The following is a 17125-nucleotide window of genomic DNA, read 5'->3' on the forward strand; positions in this document are numbered from 1 at the left end:
AATTCTTGTGGATCAGTGACTTGGAAACAGGTACTGGAATTTTTGATGTAGAATGCAACTCCCCCTCTGCTCTTGCCCCCTTGATCCTTCCCAAGGAGGTTAGAACCATTGATTTTAACAATCATGGGAATCATCCCACAAGGTTTCAGTAATACCAGCTAGATCCAATTTATGCTAATAAATGAGCCATTCCAATTCCTCATTTGTTACCTAGGCTCCTAGCATTGGTATAAAGGCAATTCAGGAATCCCTTCTCTTCATGTCCTTTGGTTCCATGATTAATTTTGTTCTCAACCTCTTGCTTTTGTGCTGTGCTCATATCGTCCCTCCTTTTACCCTCCCCTTTTGCTATTGGTTTAGCCCTTTAAAGGGGCACTAACATCTTGAGCACTGGGATGTTGTACCACTGTTCTTTTTCTTGGTGCCTCCTGCAGGCTGCTGACCAATCCAGTGTGAAGATTACCTGGACATCTCCCAACCATCTCCCCCAAATTCCAAGTTTAAAGCTCTCTTAATCAGTTGTGCCAGCATCCATCCTAGAAGTCTATTTCCCTCCCTACTCAGGTGAAGTCCATCCCGAGAGAACAGTCCTCTGTCCATGAATGCCTCCCTGTGGCCATACATCCTAAATCCCTCCTTATAGCACCACTGCCTGAGCCATCTGTTGATCATCATAATCCTGTCACACCTTTGTTGCCTTTCTCTAGGAACAGGCAGAATCCCACTGAAGATCACCTTAGCCTCAATTTCCTTAAGCATCTTCCCCAGCCTGGCAGAATCTCCCTTGATATGTTCCAGCAAGAATCTAGCCATATCATTTGTTCCCACATGAAGGACAAAGAGTGGATTCTTTCCCGTTAGGATCCTTTTCAGTTTCAGGTCCACCTCCCGTATCTTAGCACCCAGCACACCCTTCTGTTCTCTGGATCAGGTCTGGTTACAGGCCTGTCTATTCTTTTCAGTAAGGAGTCCTCAATCATGTAGACCTGCCTTTTCCTGGTGATGGTGTGATTCTCCGGTCTATCCCTGTTCCCTCTGGCTGCAAGTCCTCTCAATTCCTATTCTCCCTTGCAATCCCTCTGCAACCCATCCCGTATCCTCCTGGGGCTCATATTTGGTGTTATCTCCACTGACTCTTCCCCTCTTCCTGTAGGACATCCTTATTCAAGTGGCTGCTTGGAGACAAATGTAAACTCTCCAGTCCCTGCCGGAGTAAGAGCCCTCAGAGCTGTTCAGAATAGATGTCATGAAGGCCCAAGGGGGTTAGGTTCATGATCACAAGTAATCAGTGTTGTAATACAATTACTCCCTTCCCCATATGTTCTGATGGCCAGTAAAAATCAGGGGCTTGGTCCTCAGCTGCTATAAGTCCATGGAGCTCCATGAAAGTAAATGGAGTTACACTGCTTTATACCAGCTAAGATTCTGGTCCTTCAGCCTCAAGATATATAGACATGTATGTATCCCTCCCCTCCCACAGCACTGACCCAGACACACAAGACACCCCTTGCAGGGCACAGCGGAACGCTCCACCCAAACAAAGACATCTGTGGGGAACATAATCCAGGCTGGGAGTTGGTTGAAGAAACTGTAGATGAACCACTGACTAAGGGCTTCTCTATATGGAAAAGTGTTACCACTTACGCTCAAGCAGCATTACAGGTCTTGTTATCCCCTTCTAATCCCATATGTGGACAAATTTATTCTGTTTAGCCTAAACCCCTTCCAAAGTGACATAAATAAACTGAATGAAGGTCATTCTTATGCTGGACGAAAAGAATCCACAGGAGGGGTATTTAACCTCGGATAACAGAGTCAATTTAATTCACAGTTTAGTTCATACCAGTACAATGTAGAAAAGGCCTAAGAGTGACCACAAGGGGGCCAGATCTCCCACTGATGTAAAACAGCATCTTTCAACTGGAGTCAACGGGGCCAGATCCTCATCTGTAAAAATGGCCATCACTCCATTGAGGTCAATACACCCATTTACACCAGCTAAGAATCTGGCTCTATGTAATAAGCTTCCACACACTGAAGAATGGAACTGTGCCCAGAACTAGCTCTGGGACTAGGAAGAGGGAAATTAACTAGATTGAGGAAGCTCATCAGAAATGACCCTAATGTTTTAATTGAGGAAACTCTGTGCAGAGGCTGCTGGAACCAAACCATGGAGCCCCACAGGCGGAAAAGCCCAGACACCCAGGCACAGTGAGGCTCCCTGCTTGTCTCCGGCTGAGCTTCATATCCCCGGTCAACACAGCCCCTGCGTCGTCCATGTTCCTGGTTTTGTTTGCCCCCATACAGTCATCTATGCCCCTTGCCCCGTCCACGTCCAGCCTTGTCTGCCCTTGTCCAATAACTCTGACCCTCGTTCTATGTCCCAGCCTAATCTCCCCCTCATACAGTCATCTGCAACCCCACCCCACCCATGGCCTCAGTCTTATCTGCCCCTTGTACAATTGCCCCATGACTCCTGCTCGGCCCATGTCCCAGCTTTGTCTGCAGCTGGTACAGCCACGGCTGTGCCCCCCCTCCAGGCAGGCACCTATGCATGGTACGACCTCCCACAGCCGATCCCACAGGCTCCAACCCTGTGCACACTTCAGTCCCTCTCAGCTGGGCTGTCTCTAGTGAATCCTGCTGATTGGCATTTGGCTGTTCCCCTTCCCTGGCTCCTGCCTGTCTGTCTGTCCATCCTTAGCCTGTGAGTTCCTCAAGACAAGGGCCGTCCCTTCTTGTGTTTATGGAAAGCACCTGGCACGTTGCAGGCACTGCCACAAACATGTCTTCAAAATGTACACAGCAGAGAATTAGCCAGGGGAACCCACTGCTGCTGGATGTCAGTGAAGCCGAGGGTGACGGGCCTGATTCTGATGTCCAAACAGGGCCCTTTGCACGGATATAAAGAGACCTAATGATCAGGCCATGTTTATAGCAAGCATAAAAAAAGCCAGTTACATTAGACAGGATAAAAAAAATATATATATAAGGGCTCTACCCCTGTGCCCTTCTGCTTCATGGCACAAATCAATCACTAATTGGCTGGAGTCAGAAATGTCCCCATACTTCAGAATTGTCCACCTGAATTCTATTTGATTTGAATTAATGGCTCATCCCAAAGGGACATGGCCCCTGCAAAGTGAGCACCACCCAGGTCCATCTCTGGGAAGATACTTGGAGTGGTCTGACTGCACACTCCTTTTGTGTCCATCACTGGCAATCATAAGCTTTTTGGCTCCCACATGATTGCTGGTGTTTAGCAGCATTTCTTTTTACACATGCACTGGAATTTGTTGGTCTTTAAATCTTATAATACTTCCCTACCAGGAAAGCTGCTGATCCCAAACTGGGGCTGATGGAGGCGATTGCTGAGTTCAGCTTCCAATATCCTCATTTCTGATCTTGTCCTGCCGCTTGATATGAAACAGCTGACGGAGACAACGACAACATCATGGGAATCGACAGCATCAGTCCGGTGTCCTTCACAGTCAAAGGATTTCAAAAAGTGTAAATTTCATGGTTTCATATATTTAAATCTGAAAATTCATGGTGTTGAAACTGTGGGTGTCCTGACCCAAAGGTGGTGGTTGGGGATTGCAAGGCTATTGTACAGGGGTTGTGATATTGCTGCCATTACTTCTGCACTGCTGCTGGCAGCGGCACTGCCTTCGGAGCTGGGTGGCCGGAGAGTGGTGGCTGCTGGCTGGAAGCCCAACTCTGAAGGCAGCGTTGCCACCAGCAGCAGTGCAGAAGTGAGGGTGACATGGGATGGGTGGGGTCATCACTTTATTGGAGGGGGCAGGGCCGGTATTATGGGGGCATGACCACCCAGGATGCTGTGGTCCAGGCGGTGCCATGGTCACCCCCCGCAAGCCCACCCACAGCCAGCCCCAGGCCTCTTTAACCCCCTTCAAGTCAAGCGCTCGGCTTGGAGCCAGGGAGGGTCTGGGCTTAGGGCACCCCAGTTGAGGACTCGCTCCCACCTCCAGGAACCTCCCCTGGCTGGAGGAAGTTGCTGGTGGCTGGTGGCAGTGCAGACGTAAGGGTGGCAATCCTGCAACCCCTCTACAATAGCCAGATGTCGTAGTCCATGATGTGTTTTTCATGGCCATGAATTTGGAAGGGTTGTACTCATGACCATCCTTGGGATCGTGTAATCGCTGACCTAGTGGATTTTGTGCTGGCGTGAGTGAGAGCATATAGAGTTATCAGCGAAATCTGAGATGTCTCTCCATGGAGTCACTACGAGGCAACGGCCGCTCTTGGATTACAAGTGGAAGGAAGGGATTCTGGCTACATCCCCCTGCACGGCTAGCCTGCCCGCCCATTCAAATTGCCCATCAGCAGAGTACCTTGGCATTGGTTCCACCCATGGGATAGTCTCTGGCTTCCTTCAGCTGGACAAGCGGTGCTTAGAGAGTGAACACTGCCACTAAACTGTTAACTAGCTGGTGTGAACGAGCCCCTGGCAGGGTTACAGCTGGTGTAGCGAGCTCCACTGCCCTGCAGTCGCTATTACATGTTCCCACATACCCTGAGAAGTCCACAGGAGATTATCGGATCTAGCAGACCCTGGGGTGTCCAGGCTGGTGTAGAATGTCCCCTTAGTTCTTCAAGTGTTCATTTGCCATTGTGACAAAGTTCCTCCTCTACCTGGGTGGGTCCTGCGCTTATTGGCGGATTTGCTCACCTCAGTGATCTTCCCCTCTGGTGGAACCCACAGTCTGGGTCAACTCGTCCTGTGTCTGATCAGGAGTTGGGAGGTTTGGGGGGAACCCGGGCCCGCCTTCTACTCCGGGTTCCAGCCCAGGGCCCTGTGGATCGCAGCTGTCTATAGCGCCTCCTGTAACAGCTGCATGACAGCTACAAATCCCTGGGCTACTTCCCCATGGCCTCCTTCAAACACCTTCTTTATCCTCATCACAGGACCTTCCTCCTGGTGTCTGATAACACTTGTACTCCTTAGTCCTCCAGCAGCACACCCTTTCACTCTCACTCTCAGCTCCTTGTGCCTCTTGCTCCCAGCTCCTCACACGCGCGCCTCACTGACTAACTGGGAGGCTTTTAACTAGCTCCAGCCAGCCCTTGATTGGCTTCAGGAGTCCCAATCAATGTAGCTGTCTCCACTGCCTTCTAGAAGGATCTTATTTGGTCCCAGGTGTCTTGATTCACCTGGAGCAACTGCCATTTGGTTACCATGGTACCAGGGATTTATTTAGCCTGGTGCTAACATACCTGTTCCTCACTACTTTACTGTAGCCATCTGGCCTTGCCCCATCACACGTTCAAATGCAATAAGTTTCCAATTGGAAGAGTGATTGTGACTCCAGCTATTGGTGAGAAACTGACATTTTTCTGATCATGAAACCTTCTGCTAACGCCACCTGCTGTCCTATCTAGTGTGTCCAGGAATAGTACAGGACACCATCAGGTGAGATGCTGACAAAGGGTGCTCTATGTACATGCAATGTAGGCAGTGGTCTACGGTGGCAGACTTCTGCCACTACAGTGGCAAATTTAGCCTGGCCGCCCCCAAGTTATGCAAGACCACGCTGCCACTCACTGGACTTTGGCAATGCCGCCCTTTCCTTCACAATATAGGAGTGACGGGGCCAAATCTGCCACCCTAGGCCTCTGAGGAGGGGGATGGCACACCAAAATTTTGCCTAGGGCGGCAGATTGACTTGAGCAGCCTCTGGGAGAGAAGTGCTGATTTCAACATGCTCTGATAAAAGTCAATGGGAGTTGAGCAATCTCAGAGCCTAGAAGTCTAAGGACCAGAAACTGGAACCACAGAGACTCTATGATTTGGCAATGACCTGGAGAGGAAATGGTTGGGTCACAGTCTCTGACCCGTGTGACCACAGGCGTCCATTCCCCTGGAAAGGCACGATGACGGCTCCTATCAATATAAACTGCACCGACGGCAAGGAGCAGAACGTAGACATCCGCAGCCATGCACCCGGACAGCTCCTACCACAAATGGGACAACTCTGATCAGGTGGAACTGACGGTGCAGGGAGCGAGCAGAGTACCTGGGAGAGGCGGTAAAGGTGAGCTGGCCGGAGGAAGGGTGGGCTTGTGATTAAGGAGCTGCCCTGGGAGTCAGGAGGCCTGTGTCCGATTCCTGGCTTTGCTAATTTGAGTTTGGCTGGTGCCCACAATCAAGAGTGTTTCTCTCTCCCCCGGTTAGTCTCTGGATTAAGTCTGGATATTCCCATCATCCACATAAACTCCTTTCTTATCATGGGGCAAACTCATCCCTGGCTCACTCCAGTGTCTTCAGTGTTGCTATTCCAGGGACAAAACTGGTCCGGTGACCTGCCCATATCTTCCCACTAGAGCCTGAGAGGATTCTCATGCTCCCTTTAAGGCAGGAGCTTCTCAATCTGGGTGTCACACTCCCCTGCCCTTCCCATACTGCCAAAAGGGAGAGGAATTCCCAACGTGGAAAATGGAACATAGTGAAGGCTGAGAACTACCTCAAGGTATTAACCCTATGGTGAATCCCTCCCTTCCCCTGGTTCAGTCATCTTCTCTTGTAGGGAACCATGTTCAGTCCCGGGAGTTTCTCCCCAAAGGGAGTGTTAGGAGGGGTTGATCCTGCACTGAGAGATCTAACCAGTGTTGGTCCCCACAGCTCTTTGCCTCTCCAACTTTGCCCAAGGGAAGGCCAATGTGATCCTGTACGTCCTGCTGGCGATTTGCATTGCAGTGGCCACAGCTCTCATCGTGGTGAACCTTGGGAAATGTAAGTCTCCTGTTCGTTTCTACCTCGGCCTCAGATCTCATCTGCCAAGAGCGAGGCTGCTCTGACTAGTTTTGGTGGATTTTAGCAGTGGGGCACAAAATTGGGCTGAGAATGGAGGCTCAGCTGTGATGTTAATTATGGAGCAGTTGCCAGAGCTACGTAACTTTCACTCACCTCTGAGTTAAGGTGACCGGATTTTCAAAGGGGTGGGATTTGTCCTTAGCATAACTCCCACTAGCTTTCCATGGAATCTGTGCTTGTAAATCTCAGAAAAATCCCACCCAAAATCAATAACCGGGCCATGTTTCTGGTGACATTTTCAAGGTTGTGAAATAGTCATACAAAAATGTTCTTTTTTCAACGGTGTGCTGGAGCCCGTGCAAAGGGGTGACTGCGGATCCTGCTAGCAGAGAGGGAATGTCTGGAAGTGAGACCAATTCAACTGGGCATGGCACAATGCGCTGCCACAATTGCCTCTTCCACATTAACACACGGAGAGCTAGGGCCTGACAAATGCATTCCTTTCCTTTCTAACTTTGCAACCAGCTAACCACACACAAATCGAGACAGGCTCCTTGTGGCAGCAGGAAGCTTTCTGCTCTGCACGGCACTCAGAGCTCTGCATTGCTCTGGGGAGGCTGAGCCTTTCCACTCTCAGCTTTGCTATGCCCCTTTGAGTTTTCCAGCCACATTCCTCACCTGTGTGTAGCAGTAGCAGCTGCACCGCACATCTTGGGGCCACTGACAGCTCAGTGTAACATAGAGCAGCCCCAACACAGCGCTACATTCTACCAAGGACCAAGCTGATGTCCAGAATAATGAATCCCTGTGTTGAGCACAGTGCGCCTGTAGCGAAGGATCACAGCTAGCATGAAGGACTGGACATCAGAAGTCTTGGGTAGTACCTGTGAGGAAACTGCATTTACAGCAGCACGGATGTCTCCAAAGATATGGGTTTCCCCTGCTGATAAATTTTGCTCCGCTATAAAAAGTCTCATGTCTACAGTGTCCAAGGGTCTTGCTGAAGCCCAGGCGGATAGAGATACTATAAGAAAAGATGCCAAGAGAAATCTGTCACATCACCAGGACTATCTAGGTGAGAGGATAAAGGAAATGTTTCTATTCCTTGTCAGACTTCAAGGATCTTTTTTGGTCCTTACATCTCAAGGGAGGGGAGAGTTGGGCCCACGGGGTCAGTTGCAGGGCTGGTGGAAGCTGATATAGCTCCTTGGACTTCAGTGGAGCTGAGCAGACATACATCAGCTGGGGATCTGATCAAAGCCAGACAGGGCTCCAGATTATTGTGGGGTGTGCGACAACCATGGGAGGTGGAAGCAGCTCTTAGAAGTTGTTGGATAACATTGTCCTACTCCTAGGATCACTGATTAGCCAATGAAATTTTGTTTTGATGAGGTCACTTTTCTACCAGTGTCTCATTGGCTGAGAGTGTTATCCTGCTGGGGAAGCCATAGGCATGAGTGGAATTGGTCTGTATCAGGAGTAGGCATAAGCCTGGGGCCCCCATAAAGACAACTACTGCTTGGGTGAGTGGGAACTGAGACCCGTCTCCTCCACGACACTCCCCTGCCCGTCTGAAAAAAGGAAGCAGGAATATGGCTCAGGGGAGGCCCCAGTCTGCCCAGAAGAGTGTGGTAATGTGTCCCTAAACACCCAGCAAATGGAACTTCATTTGTCTGTGCCTCAGTTTCACTATCTGTGAAATGGGTATCATTCCTTGTCTATTTGTATTGTAACCATCTCTCGCTCAGTGTCTATGCAGTGCCAGAGCAAGGGTATCCAATCTCAGTTCGGGTTTGTGCAGCACCTGGCACAAAGGGGTCCTAAGCTCAGGTGGGGCTTGTAGGTAGCACGGTAATTTAAATCAGTAATAGCTATAAGTGAAACCCATTTACATCCTTGCAAACGACTGCGCTTGCTCCATAAATTTCACACACTCCTGGAGGAACGGTTCTTATCCAGCGCTCCTCAGTGGTCGAGCTTGTGGGTGGGGCAGCATGAGGTTCTGTGTTGTTATTTAAATTGGAAACTTCCCATTCTCTCATTTTCCTTTTAGAGTTGAAGATGTCCAAAGAATTCAACGTGTTTAACAGTCGACTTCTTAATGGTAGGTTCTGCTGATGTTTCTCAAGAGGTTGGGCATAAACAGTTCCCTTGTCACAAGATGTGCAATAAAATCCTGGGGGTTGCACATGGGTGGGGTCTCTCCCTTCGATGAGCCCATGTACAGCAGTTCTTTTCTGCCCTCTGTTGTTTGCAGTGTCCAAGGAGCTGGCTGGGGTTAGGCTGGGGATCGAGGAGATCCAAGCTGATCACGTGAAAGACCAATCACATCTCCAGGACGCCATAGGTAAGAAACATCCTTTTCCTTCCAATGCCTGATCACTGCTGCTTCCTTGTAGAGGGACTCCTGGGTCTGATCTTTCCCTGTGAAGGGCAAACTGAAATGGAAGGAGAGAAGGAGGATGACAAAGGGGAAGTGTGATGACGGAGCAGGGAGCCCTACCTGGATAATCCCATTTTAGTTTGGGATCAGCGGCATCCTGCTCCCATGGGCCTCCCCAGGTTTTATCCTGAGCCCAGTTCATGCTGCAGCAGAACTTTGGAACTCAGACCCTGATCCAGCAAAGGCACTTATGCATGTGTAACCCATTGGTGGGCATGTGTGACAGGCCCCCTTCTGTGCTGATCTAGGAGACGGTTCGGCAGCTTTATCTGAAGCTGAAGTAGTTCCTGCTTTTAGCCCTGGAGGACCCCAGTTCAGTCCCCAAGTTGTTACCCACAATAGCAGCTGTCAAACAACTCCATGCTCGTGATTACTGTGTGGTGTAACACATCTCAGAGCAGTGGTTCACGACCTGTGGTGCGTAGACCCATGGGGGTCCGCAGACTATGACCAAGATTTTCAAAGGGATCCTCACCTCCATTCTAAAGTTCAGGGGTCCGAAAATGAAAACAGGTTGAAAATCGCTGGCTTTGTGTTTAAGGGCTTTGCTGCATTGTGGTCTCAGTACCCTGTAGATACGTGGGAGTGGTGGTGGCGCTGGAGGGGTGCTCTGGTTCGCTCAGTGCTGCTGAGAGCTCACGGCTCCCATGGCCTGCAGAAGGAATTTGGCAGTGCTCATCCCATGTGGTATCAGGCCCATCCAGTGCAAACATGAGCCGGGTTCTGATCTTAGTTATGCTGGTGTCAGGGCTGTGACTAGGGATTTAGACTTCCATAGAAGAGGCTCATGATGCAGAAGTGGAGCATCGGATACCTTATTGTGAGCCTACTGAGGTAAAAATTCCCTCACTGAATCCAACAGTTGGCTTGAAGGAAAATCAATCAGCCCAGGAGAGCAGAGGTGCTTAGATAATACAATGGTGGACTCCGGTATCAGAGCATAGTTAGGTCGAAGGCTGTGAAAGGAGACAGAGAGTGTGTTTGCAGATGGATGGACACATTTCCAGCTGCTGTAAAGGAAGGTCTGAGCCAGGCCAGAAATATCAACCTGTTGATTCCAGTGGCATTTTTCTACCCCCTGCCTGACCTGACAGAGATAAGGAACCTAACACACAGTATGTCGAAGGAGCGGGCTGAAGTGAGAAGGGACCATGACAGACTTCAGGAGGTCTTGAGCAGGATGCAGGACGAGTTACGGAACATCACAGGTAAGGGGACACCAGACAGGGCTTGAAACCAGTGACAGAATTAACCACAAATGCCCAGAGTCAGTGAAAGCCAACAGAGAACAGGGCATTCAACTTTCAGGTTCCCAATAGGCCTGTGGCCTGGGCACCTCCCCCTGCACTGAAACTGACCACATCTTCCCAGCTAGGAGTCCCCAATGGCTGTAGAGCCAGCACAGATGTCTCCCATGCCACAATCCTGCCCGACCATGATTCTATCATCGGTCCCATGCCTTGAGCACCAGAGGTGGTGTAGAACCAGCCAGAGACTCAGGGAGCCATAAGCCATTCCCTTATACCTGCCCTACACGCAATGGAAATGGACACAGCAGATAATTTGGCTAAATACATAATGAAGCCTAACATGGGATGGATACAATACTGTATGGCAGAAGCCACCAGATGGTGCTGTTGTACATCAGCTTGCAAGTTCTCTTTCCAAGCATGTCAGCAGTATTCAGCCTTTGAAGACATGCTGTGTTGTGAAGACATGCTGTGTTGTTGGTTTCCGGCTGTGATATTTTTTGGGGGAAGCTGGTGCAACTAGCAAGGGAGTTTGCTCTATTCCTGACACTCTCTAACTAGGGTCAGATCTTGGGGTAGAGTTGTACCCAGTAAACTGGGCATCAGTGTCTGGGCTGAGATCTGAGATTGGTCTGCATTTTGTTTATGGGCACCTCTTTTCCAGGTAGAGTGACCAGATGTCCTGATTTTATTGGTACAGTCTCGATATCTGGGGCTTTGTCTTATATAGGTGCCTATAACCCCACACCCCATGTCCCAATTTTTCACATTTCCTGTCTGGTCACCCTATTTCCAGGACAAGTGCACCCAGCAGAAATCAACAAGTTATATTAATGAGAAACCGATCAACCAGGCCCTGCCATCTGCTACCACATATCAGAGGGGTGACAATGCCTTATAACTTATAAAACATCCCCACAGAGGATGAACGAGCACCCAGTGGAAGGAAAAAAAATCCAATTTCAGAGAATACACAAATTCAGTGCAAATTATTTACTTGAAGCCAGTGAGAATGTCAGAAGTAAATAAGAAGTATGGGGACATGGCTAAGTTTCTACACTTCGTTTAGACTGCATTTTGACTCTCTGATGCAGGCTTGTCCCATAATTTTCCTTCTCACAGAAGTCATCTGCACAAAATGTCCACCTGGCTGGCAGCATTTTGAGAAAAAATGCTACTTCTTTTCAACATCGATTAAATCCTGGTCGGATGCTAAGCAGTTCTGTACCAATGAAAGCTCTCACCTGGTTATTGTTAACACCAAACAGGAACAGGTAAGCCATCCACTCAGATTCCTGTTGTGGAACATGCAGAATGGAAGGAAATAAGCACAAGGGACCAGATTCTGTTCTGCTACACCAGGGTGAATCTGGAGTTACTCTAAATTTACCCAAGCGTAACTGAGATCACAGTCTAGCCCAAGTTTTCCAGGAATTTAGCAATATCTTTGGATGTAGCTTTCTGTTCAAGAAGAATTGAGGGAACCTAGTGTCATTTGAAAATTGTCGAGTTAGCTTTGTGAATAGAAATCTCCATGTCGGATGTGAATGATTCTATATGAATCAAAATTCATGTATGGGGGGTATGTTGTAATCTCCTGTAAATACAAATCATCGAGTCCCATAGGGACCTAAAAATACTATTTGATTGCTACCGACCTGGGCAGGAATTCAGCTGCTGACCCAGAGGTACAATGCTTTTCAGAGCAGCTCACTACTACACTAGGGAAGGCTTTTTCATATCTTAGGGAAGACCCCACTCCAGATTCCTCATCAGGACTTTGCAGAAGGAATCCTGCCCTGATGGAGAATCCACCTTAAGTTTTAAATTGAGCCCGGTGCCTGCTGGGAAAAGAACTTTAGGAGACTAGTTGGTGCTGGGAGGATGCCCATGTAGTGCAGAGGTGGGCAAGGTACTGGTGTGAATCTGGAGTCACCAGAACCAAAATGTGTCTCATGATCAGTACAGACCATAGCATGTGTATTTTGCTATCCCGTCCTTGGGCCGGGATTTAAGGCACCCCCAGTAACAAGGTTGCAGAATGGGACTCAACAGGGACTACAAGATGGTTCCTTGGTCCCTCTTCACAGAGGAGACCTATGGCCATGGGATTGACGAGCCCCAAAAGCCGGCCTTCAGCAGCTGTAGGAGGCTAGAAAATTATGTCCAGTCCTCAGGGAACAGCAGGGTAATATTCAGCCTTATTACTGTCACGTATCGGTATTGTGGTAGCACGCAGAAGTACCAATCAGAGCCCTGTTTTATCTAGGTGATGTGCACATCATCACAAAAAAACAGTCCCGGCCCCAAACAGTGTTCGTCTCCCATTCTGAAGGGGAGATTTGCAGGGCAAAGGGCAGAGATGAGGCATTTGAAGTACAGCTGGTCAGAAAATGAGCTTTTTTTTCTGTGGAAAATTTCATTTATTTGGGTTAAAAATTATATACTGCAAATTTTCAACTGAAATCTGAAACATTTCAATTTGGAAATGCTGCTGTATAGCCTCCTGGGAGCTGTAGTTTGCAATCTTCAGGCCCCCATTCTTTAGAGGTCGGGCAACCCGGTCAGTCTACATCTCCCATGATGCACAACGGCCACTCCTCTTGAAGAGAGGAAGTGATGCATCATGGGAGTGCCTGGTGCATCGTGGGAAATGTAGGGTGGCAGCCCTAACGTAAAAGGTTGGAAAAAGTGGGGAAGGGATGAGAATCTACAGCCACAGACTCTGCTGGCCACAAACACAGTCCCTCTGAAGCCCCCTCACCTTCTGCTTGGGATCATGATTGTCTTCTTCACCTATTTTCCCACATAGATGTTTTTGTCAAACCAAATCATGGAGCCTGACGTGTACTGGCTGGGCCTCAGCGACTCAGTGAAGGAAGGGGAGTGGCGCTGGGTGGATGGCAGCCCCCTGTCTGTCAGGCAAGTCCCTCTTTGTTCAGCCTCTTTTGAGAGAGATCTGTCCATTAAAATCAGCTGTTTCTGCTTTATCTCCTGTCCCTTTAAAGAGCCAGATGGAGCATTAATACCAATGCAATTGATACTAGAGGGGTCTCTGGTCCCCTTTAGTAGCTAAACCCGGTAAAGAAGGTTATGAGTCTGCTACTGCCTCCATGCTGATGTCATCCAGGGTCAGCACAGAGCAGGACAGAACCTGGGATGTTCCCGGGGAGCAAAAAGCTGCTTTACCATGGGGCATTCTGAGTGTCATGCTAAGGAAAGGGGCTGGGGAGAACAGCAATATGACCCAGTGGACAGGGCCATGGACAAGGAGGCAGCACTCCTGGGTTCTAGTCCCAGCCCCATGAGTGTGCTCTGCTGGCAGACTGTGAGGCACGTCTCTTCCTGCCCTATGCCTCAGTTTCCTCACCTGTAAAATGCACTGGAAACTGATGTCGTCCAAGTTGAGAACAGCTCTGGCTTGAGCAGTGGCTGGGCCAGCTTCCCCCTATTCAGTGGCTAGCACCAACCTGCCATGGCCCTGACCTCCAGGCAGCACCTCACAGAGTGAGTAGGCAGATCAGTCCTAGGAGCTGGCTCATTTCACACCACCTGCATGGAGGAGGTTTTCGAACAAGAGACACTGTACGCATATGGACTCTGTTCTGTTGCTAAGACCCACAGCCACACTGGGAATTGGACGGGAGATGATTTTCAGCAGGGGCAGCTTGTGTAAGCCAGAAGCAAGTGGAGCATTTGCAGGGGTGCTGGGATACACAGCATCCACCAGCGGGAGTTGCTCTAGGAGCAGAGCCATCTAAATCATGTTTCTGCAGTGCAGGCACAGTCAAGCATTGGTCTCTTTGTGCCCTGACTGCCCTCTCTGCTGTGATGAGCAACCACCCATCCTCTGCCTTCTTCCATCCATCCATCTTCCTCTTACCCACCGACTGCACCACCTGGCCTGCCAACCCCTGCTGTTTGGATGGTGACATTTAAAGGCAGCTAGAGGTGTGTGAAGCAGCTGGCGTCCACCAGGGTCCTTTCATCCAAAGTTATTGGTTCCCCACCTCCCTTTTAGTACTTCCATACCCACTTCTAATTCCATGTGGCTTCGGTTTCCTTCTCAGGTTCTGGGCATCTGGGGAACCGAACAATGTTGGGCATCAAGGGGAGGACTGTGGCAGCCTGCGCTTCGACGGGAAGTGGAATGATGCCACCTGCTCTTTGACTGAGCACTGGATCTGCGAACGGCAATGCTAGCTGAGTCCCTGAATCCACAGCAGGGAGGGCAGGTGTCACACAGACTGCCCCACGTGGGACTTCTCCGGAGCTTTTATCTCTCTAAATCGATGATTCTCAGACTACTGCTCGTGAGCTGCAAGAGACTCTTTAATGTCTCTCCTGCAGCTATTTGCAGCACATGCTATTAAAACACTGAGATTTAATTATTAACCAATCTGGATGCTTTTACTGTGTTATTAACCCATTAAGTTATCAGCCTGAACTAAGCTACTAACTTATTTGCCGTGAGAAAAATATGTGTAGATATAAAACTACATATTTCCTGTCACACCGTTTAAATATGAATAGTACTATAGTAAATGAAACAATGAATTCACCCTACTGTGGCTCTTTTGCATGATGGTGATGGCTAATTTGGCTCCTGAGCCGCTGAGGTCCGTGTATCACTGCCCTACATGTTGGGCGGCTATTGCAGCAAGTGGAGCTATGGGACAGGAGCATGGAAAGCAGAGATGGAGAAGCTGACTGGCATTGGACCGTCTAATCCATTTCCCTCCCATACTGGGGCCCAGGGCAGGGTTGTTCCCCTCAGGGCTCTAGCATTAAATGTGGCTCCCGCCCTTCTCCCCAAGAAGAAGCAATTCCCGGCCTGGTAGATCTCATTGCCAGGCTGTTCTTCCTCACACTGGGCCAGAGTCTGATCTCAGGTGAACTGCTGTAAATGCAGAGGCTGTACTGGCTTCAGGGGAGTTACTCCGAACTGACATCGAGGTGAGCGAGATCAGCATCGGGGCCATTCACCCTCAAACATCCTTTTCTTAATTCCATCCCATTGCTCCTGGCTCTGCCCCCGTGTGTCTCCGCTGAGCAGAAGGATGATCTGATGTGTAAGGCACAGGACCGGGACCTGGGTCCAGTTCCAGCTCTGCCACTGACTCCTTCACCTGTCTGGGCCTCAGTTTCCTTCTCTTTAAAATGGTGATGATAACCCTTCCTGTGTCTCTCTTGTCTATTGATCCTGTGAGCTCCGTGGGGCAGGGACTGTCCCATTGTGTGTCAGCGCCGCACCCAGCACAATGGGGCTGTGATTTCTTCTGGGGCCGATAGCTGCTCCTATAAGTGCTCCCAAATCACCTATTTGCATCTTTAGGAGGCTGTTGTGCCAATAGACGCACACACTCAGCTCCCATTGAAGGCAGTGGAATTGCTTGTCTGTCTCCGAGGGCAGAGTTTGTTTTTTTGTCTTATACCCCTGACTAAATCTTGGGGTGGGGGCACTGGTGGGTGGGACATACCAGGAGGCTTCTGCTCCTCGGGTTGGGGGCTGCTGAGGAGGAGCTGCTCCAGCCTCCCCGGGGACTGCTGCTGTGAGGGGGCGGGGCCAGCGGTACCAGCTGCAGGGGCAGCATGAGACTTCTCGCATGTGTCGCTCAAACTGAAGTCCCCCATGATCACACAGCGTTTTTTTTCTATTCATTACAGATAAGTGCATAAGGAAATGGTTATCCTGTTCCCTACTCTTATCTGATGGTCTTTAGCAGACACCAACTAATACCCCAGCTTGTGCTTTATCTGAACAGCTAAGGTCAGAAGCTCCTTTTCTCTGGGCCAGCAGGTCCCTGACTAGCTGTTGCTCACCATTCTAGACCATGGAGGACTTGGTCTTTGTGGTTTCCAATATGGCTGCTCCAGAGACTCCTATCTAGACAAGCTTGGATGACTCACCTTCGCTGCTCCTCTCCTCTCAGCCCCCTATTTCTTGGGGCTGGGGGCAGTAGGTTGCAGAAGGACTACGGGGCCACCAGCAGGCCAAATATACTCTGCTTGAAACCAACTTTAGCCAGTCTGTGCCCAAGAAGAGTGGTCCCCCTTCCCCTGAGCTGGAGGCCATCCACACTCTACAGCCTCCTCTCCCCACAGAAGGTGGACCATTGTTCCACAAAACCAAAACCCTCCATCACTTACCTAGCCAGCAGTTCACTTCCATAATCTGCATTCTGTCTTCCTTTACTCGTAGGACAGGAAGGATTTTTTCCAAAGGTGGCTTGGACATTCTTTTTCTTCAGCACACTTCTAAGTGTCCAGAGGTCATCTGCTATCTGTGAGATACCCCAAGGGGCGGTGACAGTAATGCCAATATGAACCATCACCTTGAATGTGACTTCTGAAGCCTGTCCAATCTTGGAGTGATATCTTATGTCTTGGCTCTGGGAGGGCCGGGGACAGTTCTGTTGTCCTCCTATCCCTTGCAGAATGTTCTTTCGATTCTTTGGAGGATTGAATCTCCAGCAATGAATATCTGTCTTCCTTGGACAGTTGGAGAACTCTGTTCAGCCAGTCTTGATTTTCTTACAGGTTGGGCCAAGCTACGGTGGATACTCACACGTTCCTGGGATACCAGACATCACGGCACTTCTCGGAATGGCATGTGCCCACCCATGCCTGCATTACGTAGCCCTTGCCACTGTTACT

General features: G+C 49.5%; 1 protein-coding gene across 1 annotated transcript; it reads left to right on the forward strand.

Moving 5' to 3' along the window:
- The first annotated feature begins 5229 nt into the window (after nucleotides 1-5229).
- LOC123353457 (low affinity immunoglobulin epsilon Fc receptor-like) lies at nucleotides 5230-15029 on the forward strand. The gene is made up of 9 exons (XM_044994558.1): nucleotides 5230-6056; nucleotides 6644-6754; nucleotides 7761-7850; nucleotides 8829-8879; nucleotides 9033-9122; nucleotides 10313-10426; nucleotides 11591-11742; nucleotides 13281-13390; nucleotides 14539-15029. The coding sequence occupies exons 1-9, from the start codon at nucleotides 5960-5962 to the stop codon at nucleotides 14669-14671; spliced, it is 948 nt and encodes a 315-aa protein (XP_044850493.1). The 5' UTR covers nucleotides 5230-5959; the 3' UTR covers nucleotides 14672-15029.
- The last annotated feature ends 2096 nt before the right edge of the window (nucleotides 15030-17125 follow it).

This window comes from Mauremys mutica, chromosome 20, assembly GCF_020497125.1.
Source record: "Mauremys mutica isolate MM-2020 ecotype Southern chromosome 20, ASM2049712v1, whole genome shotgun sequence".
Taxonomy (NCBI): domain Eukaryota; kingdom Metazoa; phylum Chordata; order Testudines; family Geoemydidae; genus Mauremys; species Mauremys mutica.

Excerpts from the sequence above, each read along its gene's own strand:
- LOC123353457 (XM_044994558.1), top strand. The coding sequence starts at position 5,960 with ATGCACCCGGACAGCTCCTACCACAAATGGGACAACTCTGATCAGGTG. Across the intron at positions 6,057-6,643 it reads ACCTGGGAGAGGCGGTAAAG|CTCTTTGCCTCTCCAACTTT; the intron begins GTGAGCTGGCCG and ends TGGTCCCCACAG. Across the intron at positions 11,743-13,280 it reads TTAACACCAAACAGGAACAG|ATGTTTTTGTCAAACCAAAT; the intron begins GTAAGCCATCCA and ends TTTCCCACATAG.